This window comes from Cetorhinus maximus, chromosome 17 (assembly GCF_964194155.1).
Source record: "Cetorhinus maximus chromosome 17, sCetMax3.hap1.1, whole genome shotgun sequence".
NCBI lineage: Eukaryota > Metazoa > Chordata > Chondrichthyes > Lamniformes > Cetorhinidae > Cetorhinus > Cetorhinus maximus.
The window spans coordinates 66,863,597-66,890,934 of record NC_135895.1 but is presented as its reverse complement, the minus strand read 5'-3'; the positions used below and the strand labels follow the sequence as shown (position 1 = coordinate 66,890,934).

Here is a 27,338-nt window from a genome sequence, read left to right as displayed (position 1 = left end):
AAACCTTAATATTCACTATTACCATTATCAACCAAGACATGATTTCAAACAGAAATATTTTTGGTGATTTTATGTGGTTCAGCTATTATCACTCAGCTACACATCCCAGCTTCAAATTTAAAATGCTCATGAACAGCTGTGTGGGGGACAACTGCATTTGAATGCATCAAATTTTAGTCAATATGTTCATGTCTGCATCAAACATTCATATACTGTACCTTTATTCAATAAAACATTTGAAGTAAAAAAGGACACAGTTTTCTGCAAAGAAAAATCTCCAATTTTCTGGCAAGTCTTTTTTTAAAAATAAAACCGTGCTTCAGAAATGTTCTTGTTCGGATACAAAAATTGTACTAAATACTGGGTTTATAAAACCAGATTAAATTGCATCTTTGATTCTGGTTAACAGACAAATGAACAGAGCTAATTACATATACAAACTGGTCATAAAAAGCAAGCCAAATTTTTAAAAAAAATGCAAGGAGATTATATGACTCCAGTGTTGCACCAACTGGTTCTTTTGGTCTCGGCACCAGCCTCTCTGTACCAGATAGCTGCTCTTGGTTCCATTGCTCAAACAGTTTTCCTCGCTGTTAGGACTCGTACTACGGATCCCACTCCTCCAGCTGCTAACACCTAAGGAACAAGATATACAAGGTGGTAATGGCTGATTCAACAATAATTTTGCTTTGAATTTTAAACTCCAAACATTTATTTGTGGGGTTGGGTGTAGTGAGGAGGCGGGGGGGGGGAGAGAAAGAGGAGGAAACTGGTCATGGGAAAAAAAGTGACGCATAACCCTCTTCAAATTAACAATCACCCACATGCAGTGAGTAGTTTACTTGACATTATGGTGATGTCTATGATATCACCAGGAATGGGTCTGTCAGGGTAGGTGTTCAGAATGTGAGTGATGGTTTCATTTGGATGGCCATAGTCATAATTTGAGCTGTTCCTCATGATCCACTTGTGGAGCAAATGGCCACAGCTTCCCCAACCTGTCTTCAAGCAGTTGAGGGCTGTCCAGATTTTCCATGGAAGACTGAAACCTGGGATTTACCAGGTTGTGGTGATGATTGGAGCTATTGAAGCCATATTGTGTAACCTGCTACTTTTGGTCACTTGCATTGAGCAGTGACTTGTGCATTAGATACTTTTTTTTGGTCCTGAATAATTTCTAAAAGATATTAATAGCAAATTTTCTCTACAGAACAGTGTGCTAAATATTTTAGCCACTTAGTCTAAAACTATTACTGGCTGGCTCCTTAGTTGCTTCACTGGTACTTGCTGAGGGCTTGGAGCTGAAGATTCCTGGAGTCTTGTATCGTTAAGCAAATTAAATAGAATATACAGCACAAAAACAGGCCATTTGGCCAACAAATGAGTCTGTGGTAGCACTGATGCTTCACTTGAGATCCCTCCCATCTTTCCTCATCTAACTACAAGCATAATACTCTATTCCCTTTTCCCTCTTCTGCTTATCTAGCCTCCTCTTAGATGTATATATACCAGCTGCATCAGCCACTCCCTGTGGTAATGAGTTCCACATTCTCACCGCTCTCTGATGAACCAGTTTCTTCTGCATTTGCCATGTGATTTCTTGATGACCATATTATATTGATGCAATTCTCTTTAATGGAAACACTCTGTTCACCCTTTCAAAATCTTTCATAATTTTAAAGACCTCTGTCAGGTCACCAATCAACCTTCTCTTTCAATGAGGAGAGACACCCATTTTGTTCTTCCTTTCCTGATGGGCATAGCCACGTTTCAGCAATCAATTTTGTAAATCTTTTCGCATCCTCTCCATGCATCTCTATCCTTTTTATAAGATGGCAATCAGAACAGTACATAGTACTCCAAGTGTCAAAGTTTAACAGCAGTTTAGCATATCTTCTCTATTTTTCAATTCTATCCCTCTGGAAATAAGCCCAAATGTTTGGTTTGCTCATTTTAAAAGAAAAAAAAAATCACCTGTTAACCTACATCATTGCTTTTACTGATGTATTTGTATTCCCAGATTTCTTTGCTCCTGTATCCCATTTAGATTATTTTCCACATTTGGTAATATGTAACCTTATTTTTTTAACCAAAATGTAATATCTCAGTGGCAAAATTCATTTGGCAATTATATACTTACTCTGCAAGCTTATTAATGCTGTCCTATACTTTGTTGCAGTGCTGCTCAATACTGACCATTCCGCCACTCCCATCCCATCACCATTGTCAACTGCAAATTTAGAAATTGCTTAATTCCAAAATCTAAAACGTTAATATAAATTGTTGAACATTGGTCCCAGCACTATGGGGCCCTGGTTTCCACCTTCTCCCACTCCAAATACTTCCTATTTGCCCCTACTTTCTACCTTGCAGCCTTCTAGCTATTTATTCAAGCTACCTTTGGTGAATTGGGAGCATTCCATCCTTGAACAAAATAGACAGCCAGGTCTGTGTCAACAAAAGCTTGGTGCTACAAGTGACACAGAACTCTTTAAATTTGTTCACACCAAAAAATGCCCTAATCACTTTGGCTGGCTGGACTGTCCCCCTTTGAGGTAAGTGAATCCCTCCCTAATGTCAACTAAAGCTAAAGATTCCTTGGCAATGTGGTGTGTTGACATGCTGAGTCCCCAAATGGGTGTGTCTGGATTTCTTAGGCTTACAATATTTATCTATCTCGCTTTGAATAATACAAGAGCCATGGTGCAATTGTTCCTTTAGAAAATGTGTTGTGAACCCAAAGTAAATATAGTACATTGTGGTATATTTAAGCAACAAGCATTCAAATAAAGACTGAGAGCATCGAGAAATGGGTTACAGTGGAATCTTGTTGTACAGATCATTGCTTGCAGTAGTCAACTCTCTAACGTTTGCTAGAACCACAAGGCATCTCAGTTTATTACTGCACAGTTATAAGTCCAGTGATCCCGTTAATGGCAGTTCCTATTGAAGAGAAATCACCTAGGTTATAACAATTAACCTACTTGAGGAGGTAATGATATTACTGTTGACTTATTATTTGCTCTTGCATGACCATAACTTATTAATGGTAAAGGATGCAGATGACAATTCAAAAGCTTTTGCCAGGAGCTTGATATCAATCTGTTTGCCACTTCCCCACATTTATTTGTAAGCAATGACTGCAACCTTCTTGTGGACTGGGTGTGTGCATGCATGACAGTGCAGATGCCTGAAGTACTAGTGTCACGACTTCAGCAAGGAGTGCACTTGACAAATCCTAAAATTCCTTTTATTAAATCATTCCAACAAAAATAAAATCTGTAATAACATCACATTTCTTGGTCACTTCACCTCACCTAGTTCAACGCAAACTCAAAACCAAAATAAGTTAACTAAGCCCAATGATAAATGCCAAATGGGGAGCTGGAGATTTTCCACATCAGCTCTCCCAGGATATAGAAAATTACACATCTTTAGCCTGTGATTTTTGGTCTATTCATTTATTTTCTTTAAATTAAGGCTCTAATATTCTCAGACAAGGATGCGTGCACTAAATTGGCATAAACACTTTTATGGAGGTTTGAAGATAAGGAGCAACAACTTGCATTTGTACAGCACACAGGTGCATTATCAAAGAAAATCTGACACTGAGCCACAAAAGGAGATATTAAGGCAAATGAGCAAAAGCATGGTTAAAGAGGCTGATTTTAAGAAGCATCTTAAAAAAAGAGGCAGAGAGGTTAGGTTCCAGAGAAAAATGAAAAAAGGCAAACTAACTTACCCCTGAAGAGAAGCCAGTGACTTTCTCCAAACTTTTTACAATAACCAGTATGGGGAATAAAGAATTTTAGTTGGCAAAATGAACGAGTGCAATGCTGGATGTATATCTACATGGAACACATGTAGAACTAGCATTACTGTCTACTTGAAGTATCACATTTTCTTCTTATTTGCACCAGACATGTAGGAGGGGATTTTAACAGGCAAGAACGGGTAGTTTGTGGGTGTACTTAAAATTGGAGAAACATGAAGCACAACAGGAATTTGACTCCAATGGGCTATTCCAGGTATGTCTAGATGCCAGCTAGAAACCTGCTCCCTGAAGTTATTGCAGGTAAGCAGGTTGTTGGTCCAATTAATATCCTAAGGAAATGTTAATAAGGCCTTTGAAAATTGATTTTAACTTTGCTTCAACTTTAGCCTATGCAGCACAAGTTTCCTGAGGTCAGTGGCATGTCATAAGGCCACAGAGACACTGTGGCATCATGTTTAAAACTGCAGAGAAGCTCAAATCCAAAATCTGCACAGCCGTGTTTGCATAGAATCATTTCAGGGCCGTGCTTGAAGCTCTATACTCTAGCGATGGCATTCTCACAAATCCCTGTTCCACTGATGCCCCAGAAATTGAATTAAATTCCTTAATGCTCTTCACTTTTGTTGAGAGCGTACAAGGCACATCTGTCAGTGCCTGGCTCAGTTGCTGATATATCTCTAGCATTCTCCTTCTCAACAACAGCACCTCCTGGTTCAGCATCAGCATCTACTGGAGCAGAGCTTGGAGAGCATTATGTTCCCCGATGTGAACTCTTCACCACTGTCCCTGCCACCAGTGTCCGCTCATGCTCACTTGTGGGGGATGAATCACCAGATGAAAAGACAACTGACTGCTAAAGTAGATCCACTGAAGTTAGAGCATTTGCACTGATGCATGCCTGTATGCCCTATGACAGTGTGCCCTCAGAATGACTGAGGTCCTCTGAGAAATTGTCCTCATGCATGTCCAGAAACAATAAAAGCCCTGAAATGCAAAAGAAAGGGATGTTATCTGGTCATGGCAAAGTCACAATTTTGACAATCACCACACTCAGTCTTCTCATAGTTTAGTCAATGATGAATTAAAGTGGGTATTTGCCTGTTAGAGATAACTGTAATTCTGTCACTAGCTATCAACGAGTTCTCCGGCTTGCCATATCCAACCAAAAGAAACGCAGTCACTTATTTCCAGGGTCTCCTTCTTGGCATCCGTTAGCTGGACTATTTGCGACAGTCCACTTCCAGCCCTCTTCCTCGTGTTTTGCACTCGCTTCTAAAGAGGCTAGAAAACAGACCTATGAGTGAATGATTGAAGTTCAGGCATTCACCCTACGGATGCAGTGCATTCGGTGAAGGTGACTATGAGACAGATGCATCAAATTGCATAAGCATTGGAGTAAGTGGCAATGACGAATAAATAGGGAGTTGAAGAAGTGCATAGCAGGTGAAGCTGGGAGCTGCTAAAAGTTCAGTGTGAGTGAAGAGTGATGTGATGGAGAACGCTTCGCAAGGAGGAAAGGGGGCAGGAGCTTAAACCACAGGATATAATTGAATCAGCAAATGTACTCACTTTTCCTAACCTGGTTAAGTCAGTAAGTGGCTTCCTACATTGCACCCAAGACTGGGGCACACCGTTTCTACTACTCACCTCCTCAGCCATCTGCAACCAGATGATCTTGATGATCTGCAGGTTTCCTTCTCCCATTGCTGGGGAAAAATATTTCCTTCCTTCTCCTGACTGCACCTAGTAGTAATTCTAGGAATGTATCATTAGCTCTGGGTGTTGCCCTTGCCCTATTGTCTGTCATCCATCCTGAACACGTTCAATTTCTATTTGTACATTTTCCTTTTAAGCAGTCATGGTGATGTGCATCACATCTGCTGCACAGCTTAGAGACACAAAATCCAGAAGGCAAATTAGTTCAATAAAGCTGAGACTGCAGATTTGATCTGCTGGGTTAACTGCCAGCTTTGTCCCGTGCAATTCCACCTCCCTGCCCAGAAACTGTCAATATATTAATACTGTGGCCGTAGTTTCCCCCAGAACCTACCAGGTTGGGCTATACCCTTGTGGTGAAGAAAATGCAAAATAATCATTATTCTTACATTGATAAATACCATACTCTACTAACCTTTTCGTGCCACTGTAGTAAAATTGCACTGCTATTTTCTGATGGTTTTTCAAAACCTTTGTAGATGTACTTCATCAGGAGGTCAATGCTATTCTTGTCAAGGGATTGAACAGCCTTTTCAATATCATTACTTTTAAATGAAGTCAAAACTTTAACAACAGTATTTTCTGCTCGGTCCTGTTAAAGACAAAACAAGGCTTCGTCAGTGGTAATTACACTATACTTACAATTATCAACTGAATTTAAATGTCCCACTTGTATTTCTTTACTTTAGACAAGAACTCGGCAGAGGCATCAACTTACTACCACTGTACCAAATAGCTTGCACGGGCTGACAAACTAGATTTAGTAAACTTAATTGAATCGGTGGAGTGGAAAGCTATATGGAATACTTTCAACAAGGCAGCTCACAAAAACCTTCCTCTGCTTCTCTCCCCTCACCTTCTCCTCAACAACTCATGTGCATGTAGTGTGTGTATGCATCTGCTTGGGCAGGCAGAACATGCAGTTTAACTGTATGTAAGTATGAAGAGGAGATGCTATGTTTCACAGATCACTGTCCCGTGTGTTTGTAGATTGTGATAGCATATGCTCTAATTGATTCAAGTACAAAACTAATCCCAAAATGGGTCAGATTGTACACAGATAAGAATTTGAGCAAATGATAATAGTTTTGAAGTCAGTGTTTTTGCTGATGATAAGTTCAATTAGGCCTCAGCTTAAAACAGATCCACCAAATGTAAGTTGTGCCATTAACCAAACTGAATTAAACCTACTCAGCCCATGAATCTAAATTCCACATGAAGTTTAACTCAATTTCAATTCAACTTGAAATCAAGGCCCTGAAGTTGACAAACTTTACCAGCAAACAAAATCAGTGCATCAAAATTTATCAGTTTTGGACTCTGCATATAAATCCTTAGACCGCCTCACATGGATTGGACGAACTTGCTGAAAGAAAATTACCTCAGACTAAGTTTCAAAAAGCTGCAAGGGCAAAGATATTTAATCCTTCAGCCTTACCTTAACAGCCTGATTCTTTGTATTAATTGGGGGATTTTTCAGTGCTGCTTGGAGAGCTGCATTCAGGTTTCCTGTGCACAGATATTAAGGAATATAACAGATTTTATATTTTACTCATAAGAATACAGGACATGGGGGATAATTCCCCTTCTCTTTGAAATAGTGCTATGAGGTCTTTTACGCCAACCTGAGGGGGCAGCTTTAGTTTGATGTTTCCTTCGAAAGTGGCACCTCTGGATTTGCAGTGGTACTCCCTCAGCAGAGGAGTGTTAGCCTTTATTTTTGTGTTGAAGTCCTCGAGTGAGACTTCAACTCAATCTTTTGATCAGAGGCGAAAGATGCTATCAACTGAGCCACAGCTGACACAACTAGGCCAAGCTCACACATAACACACAGAACAAAAGAGACACAAACTTCTTATTGTCTTCTATCTGCAGATATTAATATACCACAGCACCAACAGGTCTGCAATCAAGCTCACCTGCTTAATGAAGTTGAAAATATCTTTCAACTAACCAAGCTTCAATATTCATCAGCTATGACTGTTACTTGGTGCCAAGTAGTAAAACTGCGCAAGGCAAATTGATCAGGAAAAGGAGAAAAGATACTGCGAATTTATCATGAAAATATGGTTTAATATATTTCAATAAGGAATCTTTTGGCAATTGCAAAGCTTTTTTTAAAATAAACAAACAATGGGCCATAATTTGCTCTGGCAAGGCATCTAAGAGGGATCTTTGACCTCAAAAGCAGTACAGAAAGGAAAATTTGTTTTTAAAATGCCCGTGTTAAGAATGTTTGAAAGGGGCTTTTAAGAGCTTGCATCAATTGTAAACGGATCAATTCAATTTTCCTGGAAAGGAAGAAATACTGGTCCATATGACCTAGTGGCCCTTGACTTGGATAGAGTGCCAGAGCACTCAGGGAGTTAAGCGGAACTTCGGAACACGAAGTTAAAGGGGTGTTTGATTGCTTTTGCCTGAACTTTTTCAGCCTCCAGGAATTGATTCTTGCTCTGCTACAGGAGAAGCTGGTTAATTGGTGAGTATCTGGTAAGTGATTAAGGTTTATTCTATTCCTTAGGCTCAAAATAGTATATTTTGAGCAAGAGGCGAGTGGCAATGGATTAAAGGCACGGATCAAGAGGCCTATCTGCAGCGAGAGCAGCGGCAAAGAGGTGTTATGAACCACAACATGACACAAGTGCAGGGAAAGCAGCTGATTGGCAAGTAGGATTGGTGAGGATTTCTAGTCTTTAAAGTAAAAGTAAGGTCTTTAGTTTGTGTTTAGGTCTCTAGTCTTTTTTTCCCTCTCTTTTTAAAAAAAATAGCTTAAGTACAAGATCGATACTGGTGTAAAAAAAATTAATAACAATAAAGAGTAAAGAGCGGGTGGTTCTTCAAGTGTAAACAGCAGGGATACTACCAAATTAATAAACTGAATAAAGTACAATAGTGGTGGCAGGATGGGTGATGTGTTGCTACTACAGCATGTGGGACCCACTGGACACCAAGGTGATCCAGAGCGAACACATCTGTAGTAAGCGTTTGCAGCTCGAAGGACTTCAGATCAGAGTTGAGGAGCTGGAGTCCGAGCTGCAGACATTGCGCCACATCAGGGAGGGGGACAGTTACCTGGACACTTTGCTCCAGGAGGCAGTCACATCCCTCAGATTAGGTAATTTAAATTTGACCTGTGATCAGGGATAGGAGGGTGTGACTGCAGGTGAGGCAGGTATGGGGACCCAGCTGGTAGCCTTCGAGGAGCCTCGGCCCCTGCAATTTTCCAACAGTTACGAGATTCTTGCAAGCTATGTGGACGAGGGGGGGACTGCAGGGAGGATGAGCGAACTGACCACGGTGCTGTGGTACAGGGAGCAATTCAAGTGGGGGGAGGAAGTAGGAATGTCGTAGATGATAGGGGACAGTATAATTAGAGGGATAGATACTGTTCTCTGCAGCCCATTCCCAAAGGCTGTGATGCCTGCCCAGTGCCAGGGTTAAGAACATCTTCAAAAACAGAATTACCTGGAAAAACTCAGCAGGTCTGGCAGCATCGGTGGAGAAGAAAAGAGTTGACGTTTCGAGTCCAATGACCCTTCAACAGAACTGAGTGTAGTTAGGAGGGGGGTGAAATATAAGCTGGTTTAAGGTGGGGGGGTGGGGTGGGGGGAGAGAAGTTGAGGGTGGGGTGTTTGTAGGGACAAGCAAGCAGTGATAGGAGCAGAGAATCAAAAGATGTCACAGACAAAAGGATCAAAGAGGTGTTGATATTATCTAAGAGAATGTGCTAATTAAGAATGGATGGCAGGACACTCAAGGTACAGCTCTAGTGGGGGTGGGGTGGAAAGATTGACAAGGTATTAGTTGTATATTTAAAAATAATGGAAATAGGTGGGACAAGAAAAATCTATATAAATTATTGAAAAAAACAAAAGGGAGGGGGACGAAACGGGGTGGGGATGGGGGGAGGGAGTTTAAGATCTAAAGTTGTTGAATTCAATATTCAGGCCGGAAGGCTGTAAAGTGCCTAGTCGGAAGATGAGGTGCTGTTCCTCCAGTTTGCGTTGGGCTTCACTGGAACAATGCAGCAAGCCAAGGACAGACATGTGGGCAAGAGAACAGGGTGGAGTGTTAAAATGGCAAGCGACAGGGAGGTTTGGGTCTTTCTTGCAGACAGACCGCAGGTGTTCTGCAAAGCGGTCGCCCAGTTTGCGTTTGGTCCCTCCAATGTAGAGAAGACCGCATTGGGAGCAACAAATGCAGTAGACTAAGTTAGGGGAAATGCAAGTGAAATGCTGCTTCACTTGAAAGGAGTGTTTGGGCCCTTGGACGGTGAGGAGAGAGGAAGTGAAGGGGCAGGTATTGCATCTTCTGCGTGGGCATGGGGAGGTGCCAAAGGTAGGGGTTGAGGAGTAGGGGGTGATGGAGGAGTGGACCAGGGTGTCCCGGAGGGAACGATCCCTACGGAATGCCGCCGGGGGGGTGAAGGGAAGATGTGTTTGGTGGTGGCATCATGCTGGAGTTGGCGGAAATGGCGGAGGATGATCCTTTGAATGCGGAGGCTGGTGGGGTGATAAGTGAGGACAAGGGGAGGGAGGAGAAGGCGTGAGGGCGGATGCACGGGAGATGGGCCGGACACGGTTGAGGGCCCTGTCAACGACCGTGGGTGGAAAACCTCGGTTAAAGAAGAAGGAGGACATGTCAGAGGAACTGTTTTTGAAGGTAGCGTCATCAGAACAGATGCGACGGAGGCGAAGGAACTGAGAGAATGGGATGGAGTCCTTACAGGAAGCGGGGTGTGAGGAGCTGTAGTCGAGGTAGCTGTGGGAGTCGGTAGGCTTGTAATGGATATTGGTGGACAGTCTATCATCAGAAATTGAGACAGAGAGGTCAAGGAAGGGAAGAGAAATGTCAGAGATGGACCATGTGAAAATGATGGAGGGGTGGAGATTGGAAGCAAAATTAATAAATTTTTCCAGGTCCCGACGAGAGCATGAAGCAGCACCGAAGTAATCATCGATGTACCGGAGAAAGAGTTGTGGGAGGGGGCCGGAGTAGGACTGGAACAAGGAATGTTCCACATACCCCATAAAGAGACAGGCATAGCTGGGGCCCATGCGGGTACCCATAGCCACACCTTTTATTTGGAGGAAGTGAGAGGAGTTAAAGGAGAAATTGTTCAGTGTGAGAACAAGTTCAGCCAGACGGAGGAGAGTAGTGGTGGATGGGGATTGTTCGGGCCTCTGTTCAAGGAAGAAGCTAAGGGCCCTCAGACCATCCTGGTGGGGGATGGAGGTGTAGAGGGATTGGACATCCATGGTGAAGAGGAAGCGGTTGGGGCCAGGGAACTAGAAATTGTTGATGTGACGTAAGGTGTCAGAGGAATCACGGATGTAGGTGGGAAGGGACTGGACAAGGGGAGAGAGAAGGGAGTCAAGATAACGAGAAATGAGTTCCGTGGGGCAGGAACAGGCTGACACAATCGGTCTGCCGGGACAGTTCTGTTCGTGGATTTTGGGTAGGAGGTAGAAGCGGGCCGTCCAAGGTTGGGCGACTATCAGGTTGGAAGCTGTGGGAGGAAGATCTCCAGAGGAGATGAGGTCAGTGACAGTCCTGGAAACAATGCTTGATGTTCCGTGGTGGGGTCATGGTCCATCTTCTCAGGGCTGGAGAGGAACTTGGAGTGGGAGGGGAGGGATCCAGTTGTTGTCGTCCACATTGGTACCATCGATGTTAATAGGACTAGAAAGGAAGTTCTGCTGAAAGAATTTGAACAGTTAGGAATTAAATTAAAAAGCAGAACCTCCAAGGTAATAATCTCGGGATTACTACCTGAGCCACAGGCAAACTAGCATAGGGTAAATAAAGTCAAGAAGTTAAATGCGTGGCTCAAAGATTGGTGTGGGAGGAATAGGTTTCAGTTCATGGGGCACTGGCACCAGTACTGGGGTAGAAGGGAGCTGTTCCGGTGGGAGGGGCACTTGTCCCGCACTGGGACAAGTGTCTTGATGAATCAAGTAACTAGGACTGCAGAGTGGGCTTTAAACTAAATGGGAGGGGTGGGTGTGTGGTGGTGGAGGGTGGGTTCTGGAGAGGGGATACCGGAGTAGGTTTACAAAGCAAAAGGATATGGGAGCATAGCAGGGCAGCTATATAGGAAATGATACCCAGGGTGTGACAGGAAGGGACAGTGTGCAAACATAAGAAAAAGCAGCAAATAGGGTCAAAGGGAGAAAACATGGTAAAAAGGGAAAATAACCAACTCTTTACTTAAATGCACATAGTATTTGGAGCAAAATAAATGAATTAATGGCACAAATAGAGGTTAATGGGTATGATCTTATAGCCATTACTGAGACATGGTTACAAGGAGATCAAAGCTGGGAACTAAATATTCAGGGGTACGTGACTTTTCAAAAGGACAGGCAGGAAGGAAAGGGTGGCAGGGTAGCTTTGTTAGTACGAAATGGAATAAGTACAACAGCAAGAAATGATCTTCTCAGAAGATGTAGAATCCATATGGGTGGAGGTAAGAAATAACAAGGGGAAGACGACACTGGTGGGAGTAGTCCATAATCCCTCTAACAGTAGCTATACTGTAGGACAGAGAATAAATCAGCAGATAAGGAGGGCATGTAAAAAAAGCAGCACATTAATCATGGGTGACTTTAATCTTCATGTACATTGGAAAAATAAAAATGGCAGAGGTAGCCACGAGCAAGAATTCAGTGTATTTGGGACAGTTTCCTAGAACAATATGTTGCGGATCCAACCAGGGATCAGGCTATTTTGGATCTGGTAATGAGGCAGGTTTCATAAATGATTTCAAATTATCTAAGAGTAAAGGATCCCTTAGGAAACAGTGACCATAACATGGTAGAATTTCGCAGTTTGAGAATGAGAAACTTGGGTCGGCAACAACTGTGCTACACTTAAATGAGAGTAATTGCAAAAGAATGAGGACAAAGTTGGCTGGAGTGGACTTGGCTAATTAATAGAAGGCAGAAAGTTGGGATAAGTGTGGGGGCATTTTCAGGATGGCAACCTGTAATTCGTGGAGTACCACAGTGATCAGTGCTGGGGCCACAATTATTTACAATATATATATAAATAATCTGGATGAGGGAAGTGAAGGCAGGAAACTGGAATTGAGGATTACCAGATCAGCCATGATCTTATTGAATGGCAGAGCAGACTCGATGGACCAAATGGCCTACTTCTGCTCCTACATCTTATGGTCTTATGGAAGCAGTACCAACAGGAAGGAAGACAGAAGCTGTGTGGCCAGACAGACAAAGGAGAGCTACAAACAGGAAAGCTGAAGGATGAAGGCAATCAGCACATAGATGCAGACACAAAGAGAAAGCAGACCGAGACAGAAAGAGGAACACAGTTTGTGTGAGAAGAAGCCAAAAAAGCTTTACAAAAAGGTCAGTTTTGTGTTTGGCAGTAAGAAAAAAATCAGAATTCTAGAAGCTTTTGGGGAAGCGACATACGAGCGAACTAAAAGGGACTGAATCCTAAAAAATGTTGCAAGTAGCTCAAGCATGCAAAAGAGCTGAGAGTTTGTATCAAAGGACCAGATTGTGAACTGGTGTTGTTGGCTGGTCTGTTGAAAAGGAGCTCTGGAAATCTACACCATCAAGACTGACATGACCCGAGTGAGAGGGGAATTAGTAGATGTACACCAAGTTGCTGTTAATCAATTGCTAATCTGCGGACCTCAGGTGGAATACGCCTGTTGGTGAATGCAACTTGAGGGCTGAATCGATCGAGTTCGAAAGACAGAGATTGCACGTGGTGCCGCATTTATTTGTGCGGGTGTGATGTGGGTGCTTGTGGCAGTGCAAAATGATTCTTTATCCTATCGACTATTTAAAGTGAAATGTGCCTTTTTATTTGAAATATCAGTTGCCTGTTAATTCATATTTCATTTGCATTGGTTCTGATTCATATTAAAGTATAAATTACAAAAAGTGAAATATCGTTAGTCATTTCTTCACGGGTTGGGGGAGAATTTGCTTGGCAAATTTGGTTAATGGCTCCCCCACAGGGATTGTAACATGCCTTTGTTACACTTGTCCAAGCACATTCAGGCTTTTACATTTTTTGTGTGGCAAGGTGCTGAAAGCGTAAACTGATAACATCACAGCGAGTGAAACAGGATGTCTGAGGCCTGAATGAACAGGACAAGCAACTGTACATCTCTTTAATTGATCAGATTGAAGGGCTGTGAAATTAACAGCACAAGACTGAGAAGGAAGCGTAAATTAGAGTGGGTGAATTAAATTAGAGTGGGTTAAATCAGATACAGAAAAAGAAAGAGGGAGAAAGAAGGATTGGATAAGCGAAAGAAGAGACAAAGTAAAAACAAATTAAATTTAAATTTTAACATTTTTAAGATAACCAAAATCAACGAGATTCCATGTTTGCAATCGTTAATTTTCAGTGTCAGAGGTTGTTTGGCAGTAATTAGCACTCATTACATTAATAAAAGGGTATTTAAAACTTGAAAAAACTTGACTTAACTTTATGGTGAGTGTAAAAAGACTTGCATTTATATAGCACCTTTCATGACCACCAGACATACTGAAACAAAAACAAAAATAGCTGGAAAAACTCAGCAGGTCTGACAGCATCTGCGGAGAGGAATATTGTTAACGTTTTGAGTCCGTATGACTCTTCATCAGAACTAAGGAAAAATAGAAATGAGACGAAATATAAGCTGGTTGAAGGGGGGTGGGACATGTAGAGCTGGATAGAGGGCCAGTGATAGGTGGAGGTAAAGAAGAGATTGCCAAAGATGTAATAGACAAAAGGGTGTTGACGGTGGTGATATTAGCTATGGAGTGTGCTAATGGTGACATTAAGGATAGAAAGCAGGATGAGCAAGCGACAGATAGCCCTAGTGGGGGTGGGGTAGGGGGAAGGGGTCAAAATGGGCTAAAAGGTGGAGATAAAACAATGAATGGAAATACATTTAAAAATAATAGAAATAGGCGGGAAAAGAAAAATATATATATTAAAAAAATATAAATAATTGGAAAAAGGGGGATCGGAAAGGGATACCGAAATGCTTTACAACCAACAAAGTGCCATCTTTCTGATGAGTTGCTAAACCAAGTTGCCTCTCAGGTGAACATAAGAGATCACATGGCACTATTCTGATGATGGCCAGTGGAGTTATCCCTGACGTCCTGACCAATATTTATTCCTTCAATCAACATCACAAAAGACAGATTGTCTGGTCATTATCATGTTGTTATTTGTGGGAGCTTACTTTGTGCAAATTGGCTTCGTTTCCTACATTATAACAGTGACTACACTTCAAAAGTATTTCATTAGCTATAAAGTGCTTTGAGATGTCTGGTGCTCATGAAAAGCGCTATATAAATGCAAGTTTCAAACAAAAATTTATATATCTCAGAAGCAGATTTAGAGTCGATTAGCTCAGTTGGCTAGATGGCTAGCTGGTGGTTCAGAATAACACCAACAGCATGGTTTCAATTCCTATTCCAGCTGAGGTAGACCTGGGATCTACCTCCTTATCCTGCTCTTAAGAGTGGAAGGCAATCACAAACCATCATGGCAAAAACAGCCAAGGAAAATGGCTCAGGATGAAGCATCAGCAGACAATAAGCCAAGCACCTGCCTTCAGGCAGAGTGCTCAAGGAATGGAATGGAAACAGCTTTAATTTCTAATCTATCTAAAAATAAAGTAATTTGAGATACTATCCATAGTGGATGAATTTAACAGCTCAACAACTTGATTAAAAAGCAGTACAAGCAGAAAAGCTAATTTCGGGGAGGCCCATTCATACTCACGATTGTGAGCTCTAAGGAACCTGAAAGATAACAATGAAATGCTCAGGGACCATAGTAACACTTCTGCATTGCAAGGATATTACATTCCAAGCAGCCATTCTGATGCCTTACCAAACATTTTAATTGGCAACATCCCAGTCACTTGAGCCTCCAAATAGGCGATGGGGTGTAGTGGTTTTGTCACTGGACTAGTAATCCAGAGGCCCAGGGGAATGCTCTGAGGATCTGGGTTCACCACCACGACATGATGGTGGAATGTGAATTCAATAAAAATCTGGAACTAAAAGTCTAATAATGACCATGAAACCATGTCAATTGCTGTTAAAAACCATACCTGGTCTGGCCTACATGTGACTCCAGGCCCACAGCAAATGTGGTTGATTCTTAAATGCCCTCTGAAAAGGGCTAGCAAGCCACTCAAACTGCTACAAAGTCTCAAAAAAGGAATGAAATCAGATGGGCGACCTGGCATTGACCTAGGCACTGGAAACGATAATGATAAATTCAGCCCTGTTGGCCCTGCAAAGTCCTCCTTACTAACATATGGGGGCTAGTGCCAAAATTGGGAGAGCTGTCCCACAGACTAGTAAAGCAACAGCCTGACATAGTCATCCTCACAGAACCATACCTTACAGACAATGTTCCAGAAACCACCATCACCATCCCTCCGTATGCCCTGTCCCACCCACAGGACAGACCTAGGAGAGGTGGCGGCACACTGGTATACAGTCGGGAGTTGTCCCAGGAGTCCCCAACATTGAGTCTGGACCCCATGAAGTCTCATGGCATCACGTCAAACATAGGCAAGGAAACCACCTGCTGATTACCATGTACCTCTCTCCCTCAGCTGATGAATCAGTGCTCCTCCATATTGAATATCACTTCCAGGAAGCACTGAGGGTGGCAAGGGTGTAGAATGCACTCTGGGTGGAGGACTTCAATCTCCATCACTGAGAGTAGCTCAGTAGCACCACTACTGACTGAGCTGGCCAAGTCCTAAAGGACATAGCTACTAGACTGGGTCTGCGGCAGTTGGTGAGGGAACCAACAATAGGAAAAAACACAGTTGACCTCATCCTCACCAACCTACCTGCCGCAGATGCATCTGTCTATGACAGTATCGGTAGGAGTGACCACTGCAAAGTCATTGTGGTGATGAAGTCCCACCTTCACATTGAGGATATCTTCCATCGTGTTGTGTGGCACTACTGCCGTGCTAAATGGGGTAGATTTCAAAAAGATCTAGCAACTCAAGACTGGGAATCCATGAGGCGCTGTGGGCTATCAGCAGCAGCAGCAGAATTGCACTCAAACACAATCTGTAACCTCATGGCCCAGCATATCCCCCACTCTACCATTACCATCAAGCCAGGGGGTCAACCCTGGTTCAATAAAGATGTGCAGGAGGGCATGCTAGGAGTAGCACCAGGCATACCTAAAAAACCTGGTGAAGCTATAACACCGGACTACTTGTGTACAAGCAGCATAAACAGCAAGTGATGGACAGAGCTAAGCGATCCCACAACCAACGGATCAGATATAAGCTCTGCAGTCCTGCCACATCCAGTTGTGAATGGTGGTGGACAATTAAACAACTCATTGGAGGAGGAGCCCATCCTCAATGTTGGGGGAGCCCAGCACATCAGTGCAAAAGATGAGGTTGAAGCATTTCCAACAATCTTCAGCCAGAAGCGCCGAGTGGATGATCCATCTCAGCCTCCTCTGGAGGTCCCCAGCATCACAGATGCCAGTCTTCAGCCAATTCAATTCACTCCACTTGATATCAAGAAATGGCTGAAGGTACTGGATCTTGCAAAAGCTATGGGCCTGACAATATTCCAGCAATAGTACTGAAGACTTGTGCTCCAGAGCTTGCCGAGTCCCTAGCCAAGCTCTTCCAGTACAGCTACAACACTGGCATCTACATGGCTATGTGGGAAATTGCCCAGGTATGTCTTGTAAACAAAAGGCAGGACAAATCCAATCCAACCAATTACCAGTAAAGTAATGGAAAGGATCATCAACAGTGCTATCAAGCAGCACTTGCTTAGCAATAACCTGCTCACTGATGTCCAGTTTGGGTTCCACCGCTCAGCTCCTGACCTCATTACAGCCTTTGTTCAAACATGGGCAAAAGAGCTGAACTCACGAGGTGAGGTGAGAGTGACTGCCCTTGACAGGGTGTAGCATCAAGGAGCCCTAGCAGAACTAGAGTCAATGGGAATCAGGGGAAAACTCTCTGCTGGTTGGAATCATACCCAGCGCAAAAGAAGATGGTTGCGGTTGTTGGAGGTCAGTCATCTCAGCTCCAGGACATCACTACAGGAGTTCCCCAGGATAGTGTCCTCAGCCCAACCATCTTCAGCTGCTTCATCAATGACCTTCTTTCCATAAAGTCAGAAGTGAGGATGTTCGCTGATCACTGCACAACATTCATCACCATTCACGACTTCTCAGTTACTGAAGCAGCCCATGTCCAAATGCAGCAAGACCTGGACAATATCCAGACTTGGGCAGACAAGTGGTAAGTAACATTCACGCCACACAAATGTCAGGCAATGGCCATCTCCAACAAGAGAGAATCTAATGATCGCCCCGTGACGTTCAATAGCATTGCCATCACTGAATCCCCCACTATCAACATCATAGGGGGGGTTGCCACTGGCCAGAAACTGAACTGGACTAGCCATATAAATACTGTGGTTACAAGAGTAGATCTGAGGCTAGGAACTCTGCGATGAGTAACTCACCTCCTGACTCCCCAAAGCCTGTCCACACTCCTGACTTGTGTCTTGTAGATGGTGATGGAATAACTCCCACAACAGTCAAGAAGCTTGACACCACCCAGGACAAAGCAGCCCACTTGACTGGCACCACATCCACAAACACTGACTCCCTCCACCACTGACTCTCAGTTGCAACAGTGTGTACCATCTACAAGATGCACTGCAGGAATTCATTAAGGCTCCTTAGACAGCACCTTCCAAACCCACCACCATCTAGAAGGACAAGGGCTGCAGACAGATGGGATTACCACCACTTGAAAGTTCTCCTCCAAGTCACTCACCATCCTGACTTGGAAATATATTGCCGCTCTTTCACTGTCACTGGGTCAAAATCCTGGAACTCCCTCCCTAAAAGTACTGTGGGTGTACCTACACCACATGGACTGCAGGGGTTCAAGAATGCAGCTCACCACCACCTTCTCAAGGGCAACTAGGGATGGGCAATAAATGCTGGCCCAGCCAGCAAAGCCCACATGCCATGAATGAAAAAAAAATTCAATTCCCAACTTTTCCACTGAAAACAATTCCTCCTGATTTACTCTATTAAAACTGTTGATTCTGAACACCTCTATCAAATCTTCCTCTTAACCCTCTCCGCTCTAAGGAGAGCAACTCCAGCTTCGCCAATCTCTCCACATATCTGAAGTTCCTCATTCCCAGTGCTATTCTAGCAAATTTCTCTGCACCACCTCTAAACCCTTGACATCCTTCTTAAAGCATGGTGCCCTGAATTGAACATAATGATTCAGGCCTAACCAGGTTTTTGTACTTTAAAGCTCCATGCTTTAAACAGCTTTTCCGACTTGTCTTGATAGCCTTAAAGATGCATGTCCAAAACAGCTCCAGGTCTCTGTTCCTTCATCCCCTTTAAAACTGTATAATTCAGTTGCCTCTCCTCATTCTTCCTCCTAAGGTCAATCACATCACCACCACACTGAAGAAAATGTTTCAAACTTATTTTAAACCATTGTTCTTAATTCATCCTAGATATATCCTCACATACGCTTAACATCAATGATTCAGCAAGTCAGGAAGCAAAGTGGTTACAGTCAAAGATAAAGAACAATCAATCTGAAAGTAAGCAGAAAATTTTCAAATGAGCTCAGAATCAGAAGCAGAACCCGTAAAAGGGAAGCCATTAATGGCAGACAGAGAATAAGCCAATGAGCAACATTACCCAGAATAAGAGCATTCAAGTGTGCATGTCTACACATCACAGTGCTCAAGTCCTCATTTGGCACCACTGATATCACTCTGGTTGGACAGGCACGTTCCTTACACTCCTTAATCTATAAATAAGTACCCAATTCCCTTTCAAAGCAAGGAAGTGGGTCATTTGAAATCAACTCTTACTCCACAAACCGGATTACATATACTCCTGCAAGTCTCAAATTTCAGGTGACTATACGGCCATGTTCACAGTGCTTCAAGATTTTCAACATAATGAACATTAACTTGTATACTGCCATTAGAGAGACACCAGTAACTAATGCTCACACTGCTAGTACAGCAAGATTGCAAAAGATGACTCATATTTATAAAACGTCATGCCTCTGAACATCTCAAATCAATTCGCAATGGATTACTTTGAAATTCAATTAATATTCTGTAGGCATATTATGCACTGAAAAAAGGCTTACTGATGGAGTGGGCAGGCAGATGCCAGCAATAAAGGTGGCACAGATTTTGTGGTGATAGGTTGAAAGAAAGACAGCAGTAATGGAAGCCAACTAATAAGGAATCTAGCCTTTTGCTAGGAATTTTTTTTAGAAAACAATGGGAGTCGGATATACAGTCTATCTCTCTCTGCACCCTCCACCCTAAAGACACCAGACTAGGTATATAGTTTCATACAGCTGGCAGACAAAGAGTTAGCTCAGAATTACCTGCCTCAAAAGTGACCTTTCAACCAGAGCGCAGTAGAGTTTTTGTTGTTATTCAAGGCTATTCAGAACATTGAGATCTCTCTCTGTGAAAACCGTCTGCCTCTTCATGGGTTTTAAACCAATTTACTGGACTCGAATTCTGCCATGCCCCAATGCACTTCAAAGGCATAATCAGCCAAAAATGGAGATAGGATGGCAGATGAAGATATTAGGAGAATTGAGCAAAAGCTTGGCCAAGGAGGTTAGTTTTAAGAAGGATCAAATGAAAAAGAGGGGGTGGATAAGCTGAAGTTTACATCGCATGCTGGAATGGGGGCTAGCCATAAAGCACTGGAACAGCTGAAAATGCACGGATGGGAGTTTCAGCAGAAAACAGACTAAGGCCAGTGCGTGAACAACAAGGTTCTCTTTAAGCAACTTGGAAGTTACTGCTCAGGTGCACACAAGTTGCCCTCTTTAAGATGGTGCATGTGCGCTACTAGGCAAAAAATTCAAAGGTACCACACACAACAAAAAAAAATTACAGGGGGTATTGGTGGACAGGTAAGGTTATGGAGCAAGCAGTTTTTGTGATAGAGGAATACTGGGTTGAAAGCTCTGATGAGGATCAAAAAGGATGGCGATGTTGTGGGGAGACTGACTCATCCCGAGATTATGGTCGAGAGAGGAGTGTAATTAATGGCAAGAAAACGGACGCAGTTTGTGCTGTGGTCCAAAGACAATGAATTTAGTCTTCCCAAAGCTTAACTGGAGGAAACTGAAGCTCATCCAATACTGGATGTAGGCCAAGCAGTCAGAAAACACTGACGTCAAACAAGGCGGTAGGAGGTAGACCTGGGTGTCAACAAACATGTAGAAGCCGACCCCAAGTTTTTAGAAGATATTGCTGAGGGACAGGATGTGGGCAAGAAAGATGAAAGGCCCAAGCACAGGTTCTTGGTTCCAGAAAAAGCAGTACAGGATGGAAAGAGAAGCTGGTCTTAGGGATGCTCTGAATGTGAAAGATTGGAACCAAGCGAGGGCAGTCCGTATGAACTGAAGAATTAAGGGGTTGGTGCAATCAAAGGCTGCAGAAAGGTTGAAAGAGAGAGTACAGAAAATGCACCATGGTGACAGTCAGAGGGTGGCCTTGTGACTTATGTTGTGAAACCCTGCTTTATATCAAAAATGAGTTTTGAATTTACTGGCTGGAAACCCCTGATTGATTTTTTTTGAAAAAAGGACTAAGTTACATTCCAGCAACTTGGATCATAGTCGAGGATGGCTGCACATGAGCATCACTGTACCTGCGACATTCCAAAACGATTGAAATGGAGACAGCCTATATGTAAAGCCACACCAGGAAAAATTGCCTCAAAAGAGATGAATGGTGTTGTCTCCTATCCCTTTAGCAAAGTGTCCAGACAATCACCTGGGTACTCAACTGGGTGTAGACAAGCCATAATGTGTTGAGGATGTTTCCTCTTGTGGGAGAATCTAGAACTAGGGATAAGGGTTTAAAAATAAGAGGTCGCACATTTAAGACAGAGATGAGGAGAAGATTTTTTCTCTAAGAGGGTCATTAGTCTCTGGAACCCTCTTCCTCAAAATGCAGCGGAAGCAGAGTCTTTGAATATTTTTAAGGCACAGCTAGATAGATTTTTGAAAAACAAGTGGTTGAAAGGTCAATAGGGGCAGGCAGGTATGTGGAGTGGAGGTTACAATCAGATTAGCAATGATCTTCTGAATGGCGCAGCAGGGTCGAGGGGCAAGTGGCCTACTCTTGCTCCTAATTCGTATGTTTGTATTAGATATAATGACCTTGACAATAGGACCCTGGCAGAGAGAGGAATCCCCAGCCATAATCTAATCAAGGTAACTGAAATACACTACTCACAACCATATTTGAGTCACTGGGCAGTTGGAGAGAGGTCATATGACAAGACAACCCCTTGTGTGCTTCAGCACCTATTTTCTCTACAGAACTGGACAAGCAACTGAAACGCCAAAGGAACAAGACCCTTCGTAGGTTCCTTCCCTATTTCTCTCTCTCTCCCCATTCAACTTGCAAGTTTTGAACATTTACTGATTTTGACTATCCAGTTGCCATTGAGAGATTCTAACAAAAACTCAACCCAATGCTGCCATCTCCAAAAGAACAGTTAAATTCTCCGTCTACATCTTTAAATTGCCTTGGTGCCGAAAGCAGCAGCACTGCTGGCAAGTATATCTGTTTCTTTCAAAAGAAACCTGTTGTGATCAAACGAGGAGAGGGAAGAGGGGAGCCATTTCATCCCTCCTTAAATGATTGTAACATTATTTGAACTGTTTGTGTTGTGGCAGCAGTGGAAATCTGATTGAACAGATTTACACGTGAAGTTGCAGGGAACTTGAATATGAATGTATTGTTGCTTTCCAAATTCAAGAACTTTGGAGAGGAAAGGAAATATGGCGATAGGGTGACAGTTTGCAAGAAAAAAAACAGGTTAAGCATGTTGTTTTTTTGTGAGAAAGTGGGCAGATGATAGGAGTTTCGAATGGAAGCAATACCAGAGGAGAGAGAACCACTTACTATGTCAACTGGCTGGTGGGGTGGTTTGGGGTCTGAGGGGGAGGGGGTCGCGATTTGGGCCAGGAAGAGAAGTTGGGGGTGGGTGAGGGTGGACGTAATCGATTCAGTGAAGAGATGTCAAGAGAGCAGGATGTGGGTTTCACAAGCAAGATGAGCTGAGACAGAGAAATCAGTGAAGGACACAGGGTCATAGCTAAGGCAGGCAATGGTTTGGCTTGGTGGACAAGCAGAGGGGAAGCAGCAAAGGCAGCTGAATGAATGGTCTCATTCTTGGTGACAAAAGTCATCCATAAGCTCAACACATTCGTTGGATGTGGCAGAGGTTTGAGGGGCTGGTTAGTAATGGAGAAAAGCTAGGGATTATCTTTAAGATGTTCTTGGAAAAGTCAACTATTAGAAGTTAAACAGCTAACTGCTTTTCCGGTTGATAAGCTTCTTTCAGCACAGATGCAATGGGGCAATCGGTCACCTCCTATGCTGAAATTTCTATAGCAATATTCCAAAAGAAACACTATAGATCAGGATTACAAAACAAAAGCAGGGGCGATCTACATGCAGGCAACATGGAGGCAGCACATGACCCTCCTTTTCAAAACAGCTATGTGCAAGTGTGGTACTTCTCTACTCAAAATTAGTCAGGTTGAGGCTGAAGATCTTGTTAAGATTGCTAAAAGTTATCACAGTAGTTGTTGCAATAGGCATAGTAACTAGGAAAAGGTGGGGCTTACCTTAACCAAATCCACACTAACTTAAAAACATCAAGACCTACTCAGCGGCTATAAAATTGTCTTAGCTGTATTCTATGCACTCAGATTATATTAGACAATAGACTATCCCCAATAACACAAACCAGTGGTCTTAACTTTATGAAACCCAGTGAAAATATAGCGTTCTATTCAATTCACTTCCACATATTTCAATGCAAATCATCCGATGTAATATCTTCGAACTGAAACATTAACTCTACCTTTCCCTCTTCACAGGTGCTAAATGATCTGAGGGTTTTCAGCATTTTGTTTTACTTTCATATTTCCGCCATCTACAGTATTTTGTTTTCATTCACCATAAGTTCAAGCTTGGGTGTCAAACATACACTGAAAACAAGGCTTGTCTTTTGAAAGCCTCCATATCACACATTTTGTACCCACATGTCAAATAAGAATTATGTTTAAAGATCTATTCAAGGAAAAGCTTAACCGTTACTCAACTTATGACCTTTTAAAACTCGTACCTATAAATACTTTGGTGGAAATTAACAGCAGGTATGACAAAGCAGCCATTTTAGGCAGCACTTAACTTAATGTCGCAACCTTGTATTGAAAAGCTGCACTGTTAATACAGTGACAAGTTTCTGACTGTATCATATACCCAATATCTAAACTTGTATGAGACAGTCTGGGGTCTGTTCAACACACTTCCAAGTTGCAGAACCATCTCTTCTAGGTACTCACCCCCATGTAATCAATATGGACAAAGCTACAATGTCAGTACCTACTCCACTAACATCTGCTGCAACCTGTAAAATGATCATATTCTGAACAATACAGCAATGCTGTCAGGGACTTAAGTCCTTAATTCCCCTATGATAAACATATTCGGAGTTCCTATTCCAAAGCTACACAGCAATCTGCACCAATCATTTGCAGATTAAGAATACCTCATTACTAGCGTGCAGTTCTAGAGGCCCTCCATCAACTCTACTTCACATGAGGGTTGAAATGTTAAGCTCAGTAGCGCAGAAAAATAAACCTTTACAAAACTAAGCAAGTACACAGCAAATGAGGTACAAATCTTGAAACCCCATAGGGTTTTGGCGAGACCATATCTGGAGTACCATGCGTGGTTTTGGTCTCCATATTTAAGAAAGGATATACTCGTATTGGAGGCTGAAGGTTCACTAAATTGGTCCCTGGGATAAGGTTGTCCTATGATGAAAGGCTTATATTCGCTGGAGTTTAGAAGAATGAAACATACAAAATTCTGAGGGGGGCTTGTTAGGGTAGATGCCAAGAGATTGTTTCTGCCAGCTGGGGAGTCTAAAACGTGGGGCACAGTATCAGGATTAGGGGCCAATCATTTAGGACTGAGATGAGGAGAAATCATTCATAGGGCTGTGAATCTTTGGAAACCTTCACTGTAGAGGGTTATGGATGCTCCGTCATTGAATAGATTTAAGACTGGAACAGAAAGATTTTTGGTGTCTCAGGAAATTAAGAAATATGGGGAGCAGGTGGGAAAAATGAAGTTGCAGCCCAAGATCAGCCGTGATTGTACTGAATGGTGGAGCAGGCTTGACAGGCCATATAATCTACTCCTGCTCCTATTTCTTGTATTCTGTTAAGAATGCTCTATTATTTACCCACCATATCATCATTAAGGAAGGGGCCTAAACTGGTGACGTAATCAAGGTTCACATCATTTTACCCAAACGCATAATTCAATTTTTAATGAAAGAGTGTGAGGGCAGGGATAGATCCATGTTGTCTTTTTACAATCCTTTTTTAAAAAAAAAGCCCAGTCTTCTGGGGCTGTTGGAGAGTCTTACACTGTTTCCCACATAAATAATGCACAAAAAGACATCTTCCTCTTTCTGCATGAAAAAGTGACCAAAATGTTTCAAAAATTTCAAATGAGTGTACTTCCTTCATCTTGAGAAAAGCAATACTGCAGCCACACTAGCTCCAATTCCAGCCCACTTCCTGACAACTGGACTTGACTCTGTCCTGTTTGACCTTGAGATGAGCTCCAAAACTCATCTTATCCATCACTGAGAATACCTATTTCCAGTTTTACATCACCCTGCAACTCTGGCCCTAACATAACTGAAACAGTCATTTATGCCTTGATGTTCTTGCACAGTTACCCCTTGAGACCTCTATCATTGGTTCCTTCCTATTTCTCATCTACATGCTGCCTTCTGTGATATCATTCAAATACAGTTCAAGCTCTATATGTATGCTGACGATATCCAAGCCTATTTAACCACCTCCTCTCAAGCTTTTCAGTGTCTGTCTGACATTCAGTGCTTGATGAGCAGAAATTTCCTCCAAATATTAGAAAAACCAAAGCGAATGTTTTTGGTCCCCGCCACAAACTCTGTTCCCTAGGCACTGACTTTGCGCTTCTTCCTGGTCGCCATCTGAGGCTCAGCTATACAGTGTACAACTTCCCATTTGACCCTCAATTGAACTTCCAACCCCATATCCTCTCTCTCACTAAGACTGCTACATACACCTTGGTAAAATTACCTGTTACCACAACTGTCTCAGCTCATCTGCTGCTGAGACCCTTATCCATGCCTTTGATAGCTGTACATTTGATTATTCCAGTGCTCTCCTTACTGACCAGCTTCCTACCTTGCACCCTCCTCAAACTTGAGCTCATCGAGAACAGTGTTGCCCATTCCCTAACTCACACCAATCCCATTCACTTATCACCCATGTTCACTGACCTGCACTGATTCTCCCATTCTGGCAAGACCGTGACTTTAAAATTCATATCCTTGTTTTCAAATCCCTCTGTGGCCTTGCTTTTTGTTACAACTGAAACCTCTTCCAGCTATACAATCCTACAAGATCTCTGGGCTCCTCCAAATCTGGTCTCTTGCTCATTCCTGACTTTTGCTTCTTCACCACTGGCAGCCATGCCTTCAAACTCCAACATCTGGAAATACCCTCCCAACACCACTCTAACTACTTCTCTTCATTTAAAGGTGCTGCATAAAGCCCACTTCTTCAAACAAGCTTTTGGTCACTTGTCCTAATGTCTCCTTAAGTGGTTTGAAATTCTGCAAAGAGCTTTGTGACATTTTATGCCATTAAAGACTTGAAATAAATGCAAGTTATTGTTGATCAAATCAGGGCTTCATTTATCCAATATAATTCTTAGTTTCTCCCGCGTTCCATTCTACAAAAATTCCAACCTTCTCAAATCCCATCCTGCATTAAGTTCCACTCCTGTCACACCTACCCCACCAATCTATACTGAATTGTACCCAAACACACAAAGTAAAATAAAATCCTCATCTTCCAGTCTCTCCACATCTTCATGCCTCCCTATGAATCTTCTGCTCTACATTTTGAAACAGAATTACAGCATTCTTGACCCTAAAATTTCTGACATTCATCTCCCACCCAAAAAGCTCCTTCAAAGCCGCCAGGTCCTTCAGTGAGCAGCCTAACTCTCTAACCACTGCTCACCATTTGTGTTCCACCCTTGAATGCAATAATTGATACTGTGTAAATACAAGGTGCCCTTGCACAAAATCTCTCAAATAGAAAAGTATTTAAGTAAAAACGGCATAAGGTGACATTAAATGCAGAAGCACAAAGTAGATCCTTAGTGCAAAAACCACGCCCAGGCCACAGGAAAATGCAGCCAGTGCAGCCGACAGGGGGAGGTGGGCTTACCCACTGAGTGAATGACCAGCTCAGGCTTTGGGAGCAAGCGGGGGCCACCCTGACTGCCCGGCCTGAAGCTCAGGTACATCCACTGCCCTCACCCCGGCCCCGGCCCCGGCCCCGGCCCGCCAGGTACACCCGCCCCCGCTCCGGGGCCCAGCTCAGGAAGGATATTGCCTAATGGAAGCGTCCACCTCGGCTTCGTCAGGTCCCAGCTGGTTCTCGCCTCCATCCTCCTCGTCCACGTAGTTGTTCTCGTCGTAGTCATCGACATTGACCCGACGGAACTTGTCGACGCTGGTGTTCTTGGACATGTCGGGGACAGGGAGCAGCTTCAAACCCTCTCTCACTCACTTCGGGAGCCGCCCGCCGGAGCCCAAAGTAAACGGAGGCCGGCGCTTCCGCACAGGGGAGGAGCCAGGCTGCGCGCTCCCGCTCATTTGCCTCCCGAGCGCGCCC

The 27,338-nt window shown here is 43.0% G+C and overlaps 1 protein-coding gene across 1 annotated transcript; it reads right to left on the bottom strand.

Annotated features, from left to right (window-relative positions):
• Positions 1–204: 204 nt before the first annotated feature.
• Positions 205–27,338, bottom strand: LOC144692470 (actin-related protein 2/3 complex subunit 5-like). The gene is made up of 4 exons (XM_078561377.1): positions 27,055–27,338; positions 6,930–7,012; positions 5,907–6,083; positions 205–636 (listed from the first exon to the last, which is right to left on the bottom strand). Exons 1-4 carry the CDS (start codon positions 27,191–27,193, stop codon positions 574–576), a joined length of 462 nt encoding a protein of 153 aa, XP_078417503.1. The 5' UTR covers positions 27,194–27,338; the 3' UTR covers positions 205–573.